The sequence below is a fragment of the Aquarana catesbeiana genome, linkage group LG01 (genome assembly GCF_042186555.1).
Source record: "Aquarana catesbeiana isolate 2022-GZ linkage group LG01, ASM4218655v1, whole genome shotgun sequence".
NCBI classification, from domain to species: domain Eukaryota; kingdom Metazoa; phylum Chordata; class Amphibia; order Anura; family Ranidae; genus Aquarana; species Aquarana catesbeiana.
In genome coordinates, this window is record NC_133324.1 from 800,711,123 (window position 1) to 800,727,117 (window position 15,995).

Below are 15,995 nucleotides of genomic sequence, written 5' to 3' on the forward strand. Positions count from 1 at the left end.
ATTTCTATCATCCAAACATGTGCAAGCAAAAATGCTGTTTTTTTTTATTTTCCCTGCATTTCCTTTTCTTCAGATCTACAATGACTGTACTTCCAAGTGTACTTGCAGTGCACATTGGGTTTACCTTTAGTTAATAAACCCCTCTTATGAGCAGCTAATTAAATATATTTTGAAGTGCAGACTTTTGCAATCACTTAGTTTTCTTCTTGTGGCATGTCCGAAAAGAGAACTTTAGGTCTACTGGTTCAAAAAACCTGCACCTCAAAATATATTCAGTTAGCACGTTATTGCCTTCATTTTTACTTTCCTGCTATCTACAATGCAACACTTTACTGCATATACAGAAAACAAGGATTCCCAGTACAGTAGAAGCATGAAATGTTGTGGTCCACAGCTTAGGAAAAACAGCTGCATCACTTCTTGCTGTCTTAGGTCTTAAAACCCTGAACACCTAAGCTTTTTGATTTGGATGTGCCTTTGGCAGTGCAGGATGTATCAGTAAAGGGTAGTATACAGTTATGATAAGCAGGGTGGATTTACCCACCAGAGGAGAAAAATTGTATTACAACCACATAGTGGTAGATATGGGTAGATAATATAATTTTGCTGAAAGCTAATGAAGCCATGCCCGTAAAAAACCAACATGAACAAATCAAGTCCTAAAAATTTTCTAGGGGGAGCAACAAATCAGAATGGGTCAATTATCTTAACTATTCAGTCATTTAAAGGTGATTGGCTTGAGTACTTTAAACTAACTGCTGGCATCCATGGTTCGCAAGTCAATTTGTTCATAATGGGTTGTCATCTACGTGTTTTCTTGTATCTTTTAGTGACTACAACTTCATTAGCCATGTTGCTAATTAGTTAAATGGGAAAATAGTGTATGTAAGAAGTTTCAATGTAAAAAAGCAAAAACAAAAAAATGCACTGAAAAATAATCTCGATACTGCCCCTGGAAACCTCATTTGGGATGTTCAAGTAGAACTATATACTGGGTTCCATGCTTTGTAAGCATGCAATTTAACCTAGAACTCATCAGCCCAGTTCTTTACGTGTACTATGCTGTGTAGTGGATTTTTCAAAATATATAGGAAACACGTGTATCATTTTTAACCCTTTCTCTAAGTAAAAAAAATGTTTTAAATTAATTTATTTGAATTATTATTATCATCCTCAACATATACCATAACCAAACAGGAAAACCCTAAAGTTATTTGTAGTTAACTTCTGTTTAACCCTGTGTCTCTAAACTACACCTTGCACTGCACCGTGGCAAATTTTCTCCCAAAACACACTGGGCCCTCCTTTTTCTCCAGTTGGTCCCAGAGTCCCAGGCCACCCGTAGTTTTAACTAATTGCCAATGCCAGCATACCAGAAACATACCTTTAAATGTCTGTAAAAATGTAAAAATAAACATTATGTTATTGTGAATGGAGTTCTCATTTAATAAGATATACATATGCAAACATGATCCAAATTCACACAGAGTCAACCTTGACCTGATTATTGTTTGTCAACATTGGTGATGGTTTGCTTTTATTCTTCTCTGCTCCATCATTGGAACTTTCTTGAAAGAATATCTTTGCAGTACAAATAGAAATAACAATCCTCTTGTACTCCCTCCTGAAATTCTGGTTCAGGAGACCGTATATAATAGCATTAAGGCAACTGTTGAAATATGCCATGTAATAACTGCCAACAAATAACCATTCAGGAATTCTGGGGAGAATTGTGTCTGGATTCACGGCCACAGCCAGGCCTATGAAGTTCAGTGGTGCCCAGCAGACTGCAAATAACACAAAAACCACAAACATGGTCAAAAAGTTCCTGAAATCGTGAGGTTTCAGTTTAGGTTTATTATCAGGCTTTACCCTACGTCTCACCTGTATAACCAAGATCCAAATACGTAAGTAGCAAAAAGTTACAATAGTAATCGGGAGTATAAAATGGAAAAATACCACTGCTATGGTATACGCGGAGCTGACAGACTGCGTGAATGTACATGAGTAGATCCGAGCATCGTATTGTAAAGATCCAACAAATAAATTTGGCACAATGGCAATGAATGTTAGCACCCAAATCAGAATCACATAGAACAATGAATTTTTGTCACTGTATAATTTGTCGTATTTGAGGCTATGACAAATGTAACAATAACGGTTGATTGCAACACCAGCAATGTTGAATATAGATCCTATTACGCTTATTCCCATCAAGAATCCACTAATTTGGCAGTGGAGATATCCAAGATTCCATCCTTTTCTAAATATCGCTGTCAGTATCATCGGATATGGGTAGATGGCCACCACAAGATCTGCCACAGCCAGACTAACGACAAATATATTTCCTACGAAAGAACAAAAAAGTACAGAGGTTAGTATTTTAGTTTTGGTCAATTTGTTTTTAAATCATAACCTCACAAAGCACAGGCCAACTAAGCGAAAGGGAATGTAGTAAAAAATGTACCATTTTGTTTTATAGATTAGTGTTATTTAAACCACTGGTATATGTATATGAAGCACGATATATTTGTTAAGTGTTAGGTTTACACCTTACTCTTGTGTTGAAAGCCTCTTTGTGGTCTGGATGTCACCGTGGCAGCTCTGACATTCTACTCTATAAATGTGAAGGTGTGAGGGTATGTGGCATAATTATGTTTCATCATCTCAGATCATCCATATAAAATCAAAGTCACATAAAAATATTGTGCTTGTCTTACCCATCCTTCTTCTTTAAAGCATGTCATACACAATTGAAAAATGTGCACCTTTTTTTGTTTTACCTGAACTGATAAGTATAAAGAGTGCTTGCAGGATGTGATTAAACCACACACCTTGCTGGAAGTGCAAATAGATTGCGTGCCCAAAAAATTATTATATGTCAATAGACACTAGCAGTGATACACAATCAAAAGCAAATGATAAACACAATCTGTTTACAAAGTACTATGTGCTCCAAAATATAGCTGGCATCAATATTAATCAAATAATAGATGAAAACAGTCTATTGATAAAGTGCTGGGTGCTCCAAAACAAAGTGCATATGTGCTCCAAAATGTTGCTGGTGTCCTGTGCCACACTCCCTTCTTGTGACCCCACTTACCAAAAATCATGGACCCTCAGCTTTGCAGTCTGGGGTAAAAAACGTTGTGATCTATGTGATCTGATGTATGACCAATGAATTCTCTGAATTTTCTTCAAAAGTTGTTTTTAAGGACTAGGGATGAGCCCGATGTCTGAGTCTAAAAAAAGTTCGACTCGAACATTGGATGTTCGGCTGTTCGCCGAACAGCGAACAATATGTGGTGTTCGGGGCAAATTCAAAAGCTGTCGGAACACCGTTAAAGTCTATAGGACACTAACATGAAAAATCAAAAGTGCTAATTTTAAAGGCTTATATGCAATTTATTGTCATAAAAAGTGTTTGGGGAACCCCTAAACAAAATTTTTTTTAAAAATGCGTGGGGGTCCCCCTAAAATCCATATCAGGCCCTTTGAGTCTGATATGGAAATTAAGGGGAACCCTGCACCATATTTTTTTAAAAATGGCATAGGCCGCAGGAAAAGAGGGGGGGCGACAACATGGGGACAACATGCTACCCCAAAGAACCCTTCCCATGTTGGAGGCAGTGGACATTGTCAGTAGAGCAGTGGACATGGTCAGTAGGGCAGTGGACGTGGTCAGTAGGGCAGTGGACATGGTCAGAAAAGCAATGGACATGGTCAGTAGAGCAGTGGATGTGGTCAGTAGAGCAGTGGATGTGGTCAGTAGAGCAGTGGGTGGGGTCAGTAGAGCAGTGGATGTGGTTAGTAGGGCACTGGACATGGTCAGTAGGGCAGTGGACGTGGTCAGAAGAGCAGTGGATGGGGTCAGTAGGGCAGTGGACATGGTCAGTAGGGCAGTGGATGGGGTCAGAAGAGCAGTGGACATGGTTAGTAGAGCAGTGGACATGGTCAGTAGAGCAGTGGACAGAGTCAGAAGAGCAGTGGACAGGGTCAATAGAGCAGTGGATGGGGTATGTAGAGCAGTGGACGTGGTCAGTAGGGCAGTGGACGTGGTCAGTAGAGCAGTGTACTAGGCCAGTAGAGCAGTGGACATGGTCAGTAGCGCAGTGGGCATGGTCAGTATGGCAGTGGATGGGGTCAGGAGGGCAGTAGATGGGGTCAATCATTTTTATTTTTTGTTATTTTATTATTTTATCATTTTTTTTACCATTTTTATTTTATTTTACAATTTTATTTTTTATATATATATACCGTATTTATCTGCGTATAACACACACTTTTTTCCCCTTAAAATCAGGGGGAAATCGTGGGTGCGTGTTATACGCCGATCCCTGCCAATCCCGCAAATCTCCACTGATTGTGAGCAGAGCGGAGCGGAGCGATCGCCGCCGAGATACACATAGCCGAGTGTATTCAGCTATTCTCGGCTCCACTCACAGTCACGCCCACTCCCACCATTGGACCTGTGCTACTCTCGGCTCCGCCAATTCCAGTCTCTGCGCTCTCGGCGGCGCTCACTTCGCTCTGCCCAGTCCCCGCGATCTCGGCTGTGCTCGCTCTGCTCCACCCAGTCCCCGCGATCTTGGAGGCGCCAATTTTAAATCCATCCAGTAACACTGACAAGGCTGCAATGGACACTGGGGCAAGGCTGCACTGGGGCAAGGCTGCACTGACAAGGCTGCAATGGACACTGGGGCAAGGCTGCTCTGACAAGGCTGCACTGACAAGGCTGCAATGACACTGATAAGGCTGCATTGATGGGCATTTAAATGTAAGTTTTTTTTCCTTAAACTTCCCTCCTAAAAGTTTTTTCCTTAAATTCCCTCCTAAACTTGGGGTGCATGTTATACGCCGGCGCGTTATACGCCGATAAATACGGTATATATATATATATATATATATATATATATATATATATATATATATATTAAAATTTTTGATGGGAGGTAGGCAGTGGAAGGCAGTATGGGGGGACAGCATGATGGGAGGGGGTAGTGGAGGGCAGTATGGGCAGATAGCATGATGGGAGGGGATAATGGAGGACAGCATGGGGGGACAGCATGATGGGAGGGGGTGTAGTGAAGGGCAGTATGGGGGACAGCATGATGGGAGGGGGTGTAGTGAAGGGCAGTATGGGGGACAGTATGATAGGAGGGGGGTAGTGGAGGGTAGTATGGGGAGACAGCATGACGGGGGGGGGTAGCGAAGGGCAGCATGGGGGAACAGCATGATGAGAGGGGGAGTAGTGGAGGGCAGTATGGGGGGACAGCATGATGGGAGGGGGTAGTGGAGGGCAGTATGGGCGGAGAGCATGATGGGAGGGGGATAGTGGAGGACAGTATGGGGGGACAGCATGATGAGAGGGGGTGTAGTGAAGGGCAGTATGGGGGACAGCATGATGGGAGGGGGTGTAGTGAAGGGCAGTATGGGGGACAGTATGATAGGAGGGGGGGTAGTGGAAGGTGGTATGGGGGGACAGCATGATGGGAGGGGGTAGCGAAGGGCAGCATGGGGGAACAGCACGATGAGAGGGGGAGTAGTGGAGGGCAGTATGGGGGGACAGCATGATGGGAGGGGGTAGTGGAGGGCAGTATGGACGGACAGCATGATGGGAGGGGGTGGGTAGTGGAGGGCAGTAGGGGGGACAGCAAGATGGGGGATAGTGGAGGGCAGTATGGGGGAGAGGATGATGGGAGGGGGTAGTGGAGGGTAGTATGGGGGACACCATGATGGGGGGTAGTGGAGGGCAAATGTGGGGACAGCATGACCAGAGGGGGGGCAGTATGGGAGGGAGCAGAGTGACAGTCAGCAGCACACCTGGAACACTATACTCACTCTGCTGGGACAGAGAGTTTGTTGCTTACCAGAAGTGGCCTCGGAGCAGGGAGCATTTCTCCAACCATTCCGGAACAGCCTTGAGGCAGGAAGCCAGAGTGGGGGGCGGAGCTGGGAGGTGGAGCTGGCGGTCACAGGTATGGATAACTGCTTGCCTCTTGGCTGCATAGGAGGGCGGCATATAGGAGAACCGATCTTGCTCCTGCAGCCACTGAATGCCATGCAGGAGACAGGAGTAGAATAGAGGAGATTGTTTCTCCTATATGCCGCCCCGCCAGTCTGGTACTAGCTGCATCCAGAGTGTAAAGTCAAGAGGCAAGCCGTTTTCCATACCTCGGCCCGCCAGCTCCGTCCCCCAACTCCAGCTCACACAAATGTAGACAAACCTGACAGGGGAGCCGCACAGGGCCCCCTGCAGCCTGGGGCTGGGTCGTGATCGCGACTCTTGCGCCCCCTATAGTTATGCCCCTGGGTCAAGCCCAACCCCTGAAAAACAACCCCACACCATAATGCCCCCTCCACCTAAGAATTTGGACCAGTGCACAAAGCAAGTACCATAAAGCCATGGATGAGCAAGTTTGGGGTGGAGGAACTTGACTGGCCTGCACAGAGTCCCGACCTCAACCTGATAAAACACCTTTAAGATGAATTAGAGCAGAGAATGTGAGCCAGGCCTTTTCATCCAGCATCGTTGCCTGACCTCACAAATGTGCTTCTGGAAGAATGGTCAAACATTCCCATAGACACACTCCTAAACCTTGTGGACAGCCTTCCCATAAGAGTGGAAGCTGTTATAGCTGCAAAGGGTAGGTCAACTCAATATTGAACCCTACGGACTAAGACTGGGATGCCATTAAATTTCATGTGCATGTAAAGGCAGACATTCCAATACTTTTGAGAATAGAGTGTATAATATATATATATATATATATATATATATATATATATATATATATATATATATATATATGGTTATCTTTAGCTATTTGACTGAAGTTCTGCTTTAAGGTATTAGTCAATGTAGAATTAGACTAGCTTAAATCCATCTATAAAATAAACATGTTATGGATGTACCATATGGTTCACTATTTCGCAAATATGGAAAAAAAATACCCTAATTAGATAAATATCATTACAAGACTGACTAAGTGAAAACTTTGTATATTATGATTTGTGAAAAACAGAAGTCATATTAATATTTCAATAGGCACCTATTTTGGAGGCCCTCAAATCATTTGTGCATCACGAGTTGTTTCTTTGTTTATGTCTCCTGATAGTTTTGAATGTCTTGTAAAATATGCAGAATGTTCTTCCTGATATAATTAAATATGTATTACCCCAGACATCATTAGTTCTAGAGAAAACTGTGAGGAACATTCCAAAGATTTTTTTTTTTTTTTAAGGGTAATGGCATAGTTTTCTTTGCAGCATTTTAAACACACTTCAATTATTCTTTTTCTTTAATCTCCCTCATTTGTAACTGATATGTATAAATAATGGATTCTTTTCAAATTTACATGGAGGTATGTTGGAAAAAGTACTGCAAAAAAAGGAACAAGTAAAACATAATTTAAAGCTGCTTTAGGTACCTACATGCAACTTTGGTATACGATTGGAATTTAAATTGGCTTTTGAGGAGCATGCTATAGAATGTGTTATATTAATACATTTGAAAATTTTCTAACTCCACTGGAAAGATGTAAAATAGAAATCTAAAGGGTAACCAGCAATACATAAGGGATAATGATTACACGGTACCCATTAAAGAAACACAAACTGAAGTTAGATATCGACTACTTCAAAACCAATTTAATTTCTGCTGTTTCAAAATCAAATGCTTTCCTCTCAGGTTCCTTTGATACATGTCTCTTATATGCTCTCTAACACATTAGCATTCTTTTCATAAAGTCATGGTAAGGATCTCTGCTGCATTTTCCTTTTTATTTGTCAAAAAGCTTGAAAGCGCTGATCCTATAGTGTAAAAAGAATTACTGCACACGTAATTCAAAGTTTTTGACATTTCGATCATTGTGCCTACCCATAGGGTCATTTACAAAGCACAAAAAAAAATCTGTGGGTTTGGTGCATTTTTAATGCACAAAAGCACTTATTTGCCATCTTCATACATAATCAAGTACAAATCTACTTCGCATTGATCTGAACAGTTGTTTTCCTTTTTTCTAGTAAAAGATTGATGAATATATATGAGTGTGCGCCAGCCTGCAAATACTCATAGTAAAACATCACATTAAAGTGTTTTTGACATGCAAAGAGCTTTGGAGCCAGTAGGGAGTGTGAAATGAAGGAGGCTTGGGTTGTTTATAAGGGTGCAATGGGCTTTAAATGGCTCCTGAGTGTTACAGAAATGCATTTCAATGATGCTGGATCTTACTGTGCCTTTTATTGTTATTTTTTTACAGAAAAAAGATGAAAAAAAAAGAAGAATAAAACACGAAATGCAACAGCAGTAACAATAATGTCGGGATACACCTAGATGCTGAACCAGCAACTGGCTCAGCTTCTCAGTATTCCACTGGGAGGCTGAGCCAGCCACTCCCAAACTGTGCAAAAAATGTACATTATGAAGACATATATAAAACAATGAATCTCTCAGACTTTCTGTTCTCAGGGTAATTAGATCTTCCAGGAAGACTGAAGGAGAAGAAGCCTGAAGATATTTCCCAAGACGACTCTGAAAAGCCTTTTAGGTCCATTTAATTTAAATATATCTGTATCTAATTGTAACCATTGTATCTCAGCTTTCAATTATTTTACTCTATAGGCACATGGGTGTGCCTATAGAGAATTCTATCTATAGAGATACTTAGAGTGTCTATAGACATAGGAAGTGATGTTTTTTTAAGCATTTTAGAACCTTGTATCAACACCTGCAAAGCCTTAGCACTCCATAATCAGAAGTATTTGGCTCGTTTCAACCCTCCTTCTTATGTCAATGCAAAGGCTAGGTGACATACACTGCTTATACCTAAGCAGTACAATACCAACCAAATACACCCCTAGTGTCCAGCGAACAGTGTGGTAAAATAAATAGGGATACCATAATGAAGCGCATATTTTCTGGTATGGCACATCCAAAAAGGGAGCATACAACAGAGAAAGGACTTTTAAGGTTGCCACTTAAAAATATGGCCACATCCAGATTTATTGGCTTCTCGTGTCAATGAAACGCGTTATTTTAGAAAAAAACAACCCTTTAAAATGTGTTATAAATTTTATTATCAAGATAACATTTTGAATCTTAAATTCACTATTTATTTTTAATACTTATTCTATATATATCAGAATATATAATAGACAGATATAGACTAAAATAGTTACTTCAGTCACATAAAGATGAATACAGTTACTTCAATAAAATAAAGTACAGTAAAGTAACAATAAAGTTGTGCCAAAACTGTAAAATAATCATCACTTAAGGCCCTTTCCAGCTCCTATAAAATATAACTTATTTTATAGACAGGAATATACTTTGATTTTACAATTTCTGTCTTAAAAACAAAATTCTGGTGAAAAAATCCATTCAAGGTTTCAAGAGGATTTAATATGTGAATGAAAAGCAAAGAAGCAGCTCCCAGCTCACTATAATGAGATATTGCCCAATAGGCATGTCTTGTTATGTGTCAGTGGATTCCATCAGAAGTGATTAAATTAAAATAGATTACATAAAATAATCTGCTTACTGTAGCATTCACTAAAGAATGCATTTCTGAAGAACAGGATTTTTTTCCAGTCATAATGTTATAGTTGTAGCACTTAGTGTACAAAAAACAATGGAATAGAATGTGTCTATATGGAAACACGTAGGCTGGCATTGCTGACCTCCTTTCACAAATACAGTAAAACCTTGGTATGCGAGCATAATTCGTTCTGGAAACAAGCTACATAAAGCAAATTTCCCAATAAGAAATAATGGAAACTCCAATGATTCGTTCCACAACCATTTATTCATAGGTCCCTCAGCCTATAGTCCATATAAAAAGATTATAGCAATGTGATAGGTTGTGTAACCATAAAATGTCCATCCACAAATGGAAGCCCCCACAAGGGGATTAGAAGCAAAATCCAGCAGGAACTACAAAGTATAATAGAGAAGAAAGGCGCCTATAAGTGTAGCAATATGGTTACATTTATTGAAGGTACAACATTTAACAACTCACATGGTTGATGATTAAAAGAGGCACATCTAAGTATGCAGGCATCCGGGGTAAAGCTATCCACATAGACCATCACCCGCACTGCCGGCTTCCACTGCTGTCAGTCTGTAATCATGACCGGGAAAACTACCCTGCAGTAGAACGATCTGAAAGCGAGGCTTGAACTGCTCGTGGAGCGCAGCGTGGAAGGGACAATGGCGGTGAGGAGGACGGTCTATGTGGACAGCTTTACCCTGGATGCCTGCATAGATGTGCATCTTTTAATCATCAACCATGTAAGTTTCTAAATGTTGTACCTTCATTAAATGTAACTATATTGCTACACTTGGAGGCGCCTTTCTTCTCTTTTAAACTCAGTTGGGATGTGACGCTACTTGTATATCAAGACATTGTTTGTATATCAAGTCAAAATTTATTTAAAAATTTTGCTTGTCTTGCAAAACGCTCTCAAACCAAGTTACTCTCAAACCAAGGTTTACTGTACTAGATACCTGGCTGACTCTAGTTTCAATACTTTGTCAGTGTCACTAACTCAGAAAAAGTATGCAGTTAGTTAAGTCACTGTGAAGTCAGACCATAGGTGTGCGCAGCCTATTGCATTAGGGTGTGCACCCCAAAGCTCAAACACACACTATCGATCACTCACGATGTTCACTCAGAAAGAGAAGGGGCCAGTAAATTACATGTTTACCGGCCACTTCCCTCACTCATCCCCGCAACATCAGTCAGCAGGAGAGAAGAGGAGGGAAGCTAGAAGCACTGTGGGGAGAAGGGGGGGAGCCAGGGCAGTAGGGGGAATATGTGCTGCACAGGGTGATTAGGGTGTGCCTGTGCACACCTGGCACACCCTGTGCGCACGCCTATGAGTCAGACCACTTGACCAGCATACTTGTTCCCGGTTTGTGACTTACATCAGAGAAGCCAATGGATCAGCATGACAATCAGACAGATGCATCTTCAAAAGGAGACGTGAGCAATGTCAGCCTATATTCTTCTCTCAGTAAAGGTTTCCCTAGGTGAATATGCCAGTGACTAACATGAGAATATGATAGAAACAATAAGTATTACCTTATTAATTGGAATAGAAAATATAAACAGCAATTGCTGTAGAAGGTTTTATTGCTAGCAATAAATATGTATGCAGAGTAGTGGTATTTGTATTTATGAACACAAAACTGTATTCATATAAATATATTCCTCAATAGTCACAAAGGATAGAAGTTATATTACGTGCACTAAATGCCTTTACAGACCCCTATACCTTTACCTTGTACATAGCCTGTGCAGAGAGCAGAGCCGTAGGAGGGGGGAAAGCAATCTCCACCCCCTACCACTACCCCACAGCTACAGATTGCTGCATTTTAGTGAAAGTACAAAAAGAGCATTTATGCCAAATCCACTAGGGGAGCCAGCAATGTAATGAAGCATAGAAAGAGGGAGTGGTAAAATATTTACTTTCTCTGTTCTTGGGATTTTAGGATGACAAGATACACCCTGGTGTAAAATGGGACTTCTTCAATATTTAATCATTCATTGATAAGAACTGTAGTTTTACTGACACTGGGGGTGATTTACTAAGAAGAAGGCACTGCACCAGTTCATACATTAATTGGTGCACCGGAAAAGTCATTAATTGAGCATGCGAACTGGCGCACATTAAAGATAATAAATACCCGCATATGTAAACTGCGACTGGCGCTAGGGTAACTGCGGTTTTCTTATTGATAATAGCGCACGCCCAATACAATTGGATGTGTCTTGTTAGGCAATTAGTAGGTGTACTCAGTTAATTAACCCTTTTGATGCTAATCTCATTCCTATCACTTCTAATATATCTTTGAAATGTGTTTTTTTTTTTTTTTTTTTACCCAAATCTTTCAATACATTACAAAGAACAGAATAGTGTTTCTAAACCCAATAAATTTATATTTTCAGATCTTGATCTTTAAAGGTGACCATACACTGCAATCAATTAGATCTTAAATAAAATAGATTTAGTGCAAGAGCCTGTTTGATTTCCTATATTTTGAATTAACTGTTCAAGTGCGTGTTCTTATTATCTATTTTGCCTAAATATCGAGTTGTACAGAGATTGGCCAATCAGATTGCATAGTGCAAGACCATCTCAAGTGCCAAATTTGGAATGTAGATGTGCCATGACCCACTTGAATTACCTTAACGATGTTTCTTGGGTATTATACAAGGCACATGAAAAAACACCTTTTTTCAAGACATGCTAGAGTGATCAGGAATCTTCAAACTACGGCTCTCCAGCTGTTGCAGAACAACACATCCCATGAGGCATTGCAAAACTCTGACATTCACAGACATGACTAGGCATGATGTGAATTGTAGTTCCTGACCAACTGGAGGGCCATAGTTTGAAGGCCCCTGTGCTAGACCATTATTATGCCTCCAGAATTGGGAGTGTGGCATCTAACCAACTTCTCTCTGCTGGTGGACACAAGAACCTATATCTATATCTATCTATCTATCTATCTATCTATCTATCTATCTATCTATCTATCTATCTATCTATCTATCTATCTATCTATCTATCTATATAAATATATCTATACAGTTAGGTCCATATGTATTTGGACACAGGCACAATTTTAGTTTTTTCAGGTATTTACCAAAACATATTCAAGCTATAGTTATATAATGGATATGGGCTGAAAGCGCACACTATCAGGTTTAATTTGAGGTTATGTATATCCAAATTGAAGGAAGGGTTTAGGAATTACAGCTCTAAAGAATAGACAACCTCCCTTTTCAAGGGGCCAGTAATTGGACAATTGAATCAAAATCTGTTTCATGGCCAGGTGTGGGCTACTCCTTCATTATTTCTTCATCATTTAAGCAGGTAAAAGGTCTGGAGTTGATTCTAAGTGTGGTATTTGCATTTGGAATCTATTGTTGTGAACCTACATCATGCATTCAGACGACCTGTCAATGCAAGTAAAACAGGCTATTGTAAGGCTTCAAAAACAAAACAAATCCATCAGAAAGATAGCAGCAACATTAGGAGTGGCCCAATCAACAGTGTGGTACATTCTGCTCAGCAACATAAAAAGGCCTGGATGTCTACAGAACACTTCAGTGGTGGATGATCGCAGGATCCTCTCTATAGAAAAGAAAAACCCATTCACAACAACATTCACACACCTCTCCAGGAAGTGAGCATATCATTGTCAAAGTCTACAATCAAGTAAAAACTTTATGAGAGCAAATACAGAGTGTTCACTACAAGGTACAAACCATTCATAAGCCTGAAAAACAGAAAAGCCAGATTGGACTTTGCCAAAAAACATCTAAAAAAGACAGACCAGTTCTGGAAAAGTATTCTTTGGACAGATGAAACTAAGTTTAATCTGTACCCAAATGATGGGAAGAAAAGTGTGTGGAGAAGGCTTGGAACAGCTCATGATCCAAAGCATGCAACGTCATCTGTAAAACATAGTGGAGGCAGTGTGATGGCATGGGCATGCATGGCTTCCAGTGGCACCGGGTCATTGGTTGTTATTGATGATGTGACAGAAGACAGAAGCAGCCAGATGAATCCTGCAATGTTTAGAGATATACTGTCAACCCAGATTCAGCTAAATACAGAAAAGTTAATTTGACGGTTCTTCATAGTACAGATGGACAATGATCCAAAACACACGCCGAGCCATTTATCTGATTTCAACCCAATTGAGCATGCATTTCACTTTCTGAAGACAAAACTAAAGGCAGAAAGACCCACAAACAAAGAACAACTGGAGACAGCTGAATTTAGAGCCTGGCAAAGCATCAGAAAGGAGGAAACCCAGTCTTTGGTAATGTCCATGGGTTCCAGACTTCAGGCAGTCATTGCCAGTAATGGATTCTCAACAAAATATAAAAAATGAACATTTTATTTATGATTATATTCATTACATCATCGGCCCTTGGGTTTGCCTATTTCACATGAGCGAAATGCCCACTAAAACCTATTTGAGAACGCTCCTACCACATCTGACCGATGCAGCCAAAAGCCTTATACCTAAGTACTGGCAAAAGAAAGAAAGACCCACGTTGAGAGACTTGTTTAACAAAATGAATGAGATCTATAGCCTAGAATACTTAAGGTTTAGTGAAAGGATTAAAATGGGGGCCTTTGAAACTAAATGGAGAGCATGGGTAGAATTTAAGGAATCCCTAAGAGCCGCCGAGATATGGACTACTTAGACTAGAGACTGGGTCGACGTCTCTTGGAGAGAAAGAGGCTAGAGAATCAGAAATGGATGTAGATAAGAGGAGTCTAGAGGGGGAGAAGGGGGGGGATAAGTGAGGTATGGTTTTGGGATTGGGGGGGGGTCGGGAGAGGGGAGGAGGAGGTGTCTCGGGAGGGACTAAATTGCAAATATATATAATAAATATTGTTTGGATTATCCCTGTTTTGCTAACATACAGATCAAACTGCCACCATGATGTGAGGAAATGATGGGAAGAATTTGAATTTTAAATAATTGAAAGATTACTCCTGGAGAAATAACTCGCTGATGTGGCAAAAAAAAAAAAAAAGAAAAAAAAATGATTATATTCATTACATTTGAGCCCCTGAAAATGAGGGGACTGTGTATAAAAATGGTTGCAGTTCCTAAAATTTGTGCCTGACATTATGTTCAACCCTTTGAATTAAAGCTGAACGTCTGCATTTCAAATTCATTTGGATTGTTTCATTTTAATTTTATTCTGGTGGCATACAGTGCCAAAAGTATGAAAATTGTGCTTGTGTCCAAATATATATGGACCTAACTGTATATACACACACACTGAAGCAGGAAGCCAAATACATTGGCCCGGAAGTGAATCTGTACACAGGAAGTAGGTGTGTGTTTTGAGGCCAAATCATTTAGACACATACACATGACCCACCCAAACACCACCCCATATAAAAAGAAATAAAAAATTATCTTAATTTGCAATCAAGAATCATCTCTACCTCAAAGAACAGTGAGAGGGGCATGGTGGTAAAATCTCTTTTACAAGTCCTGTTTTGTTGACCAATAAAATTTGTAGCAAATGTTTATGTCTTATGTGTTTTGTGAATAATTTGTTTTGCAGATGCATGCTCAATCCAAGTAATGCATTTTACACCCCCCTCCTATTTTCATGCAACAGATTTCCCAGCTGCAGCTTAACTAGGCTGATTGGCATGGCAAAACAAAAAAAGGTGTGATTTGTCTAAAAGCTAATTTCCTGGTGCCTTTATGGTAGCATATGCATGTGTATGCTGCCATGGATAGGCATCAGGAAAGGAAAATTACAGAGAGGTAATTATTCAATTTTCCATTTTAGCACAGTGGTTCTCAGCCTCAGTCCTCAAGTACCCCCGACAGGACATGTTTTGGGAATTTATCTTAGCTAAATAGCTGTCCAAAATACCAAGCCATTGATTCTGATTTAAAGCACCTGTGCAAGATGAAGGTAAACCTGCGAACATGGTCTGTTGGGGGTAATTGAGGACAGGATTGAGAACCACTGATTTAGAGCACTGAGCTAAAATCTAGCTCAAGACAATCCTATTTTACATACTCAGCATTTTATCATCCTAACATGGACTAAATCTTGAACTTGCTGTGAAACATTAACATTTACTATACCACCAAGTTCCCGCTTCCATTTTTGCCTGATCTCAACCTTCCCCTATTCACCCCCCCCCCCGCTCTTTCAGTTGTATGCATATAGCTACATCCAGATTGTGCCGTATTAACCCCTTGATTCTTTGTCTGTTCCTTTTAAAAACAACACAGATTGACAACATCAAAAATATTTCAGTGAAAAATATCCCCCCCCCAAAAAAAAAGTAAAAAATACTTGCTGTAAAACACATCTGTCTTGCAAAGACAAAATACAAAGGACAGGACAGGACAAGACAAGATGTCACGTACCTGATGGTAGAGCCTGTTATGCAGAGGATGGCCTCTCTTACACCTCTGACTCGAGGCCCCC

General features: G+C 40.3%; 1 protein-coding gene across 1 annotated transcript in view; it reads right to left on the minus strand.

Annotated features, from left to right (window-relative positions):
* Window positions 1-921: 921 nt before the first annotated feature.
* Window positions 922-15,995, minus strand: part of MTNR1A (melatonin receptor 1A) — a 401,978-nt gene continuing 386,904 nt past the window's right edge. The window contains exon 2 of the mRNA XM_073612192.1: window positions 922-2,348. Within this exon, the coding sequence (XP_073468293.1) occupies window positions 1,480-2,348 (869 nt within the window). The 3' untranslated portion in view covers window positions 922-1,479. The remainder of the gene's footprint in view (window positions 2,349-15,995) is intronic.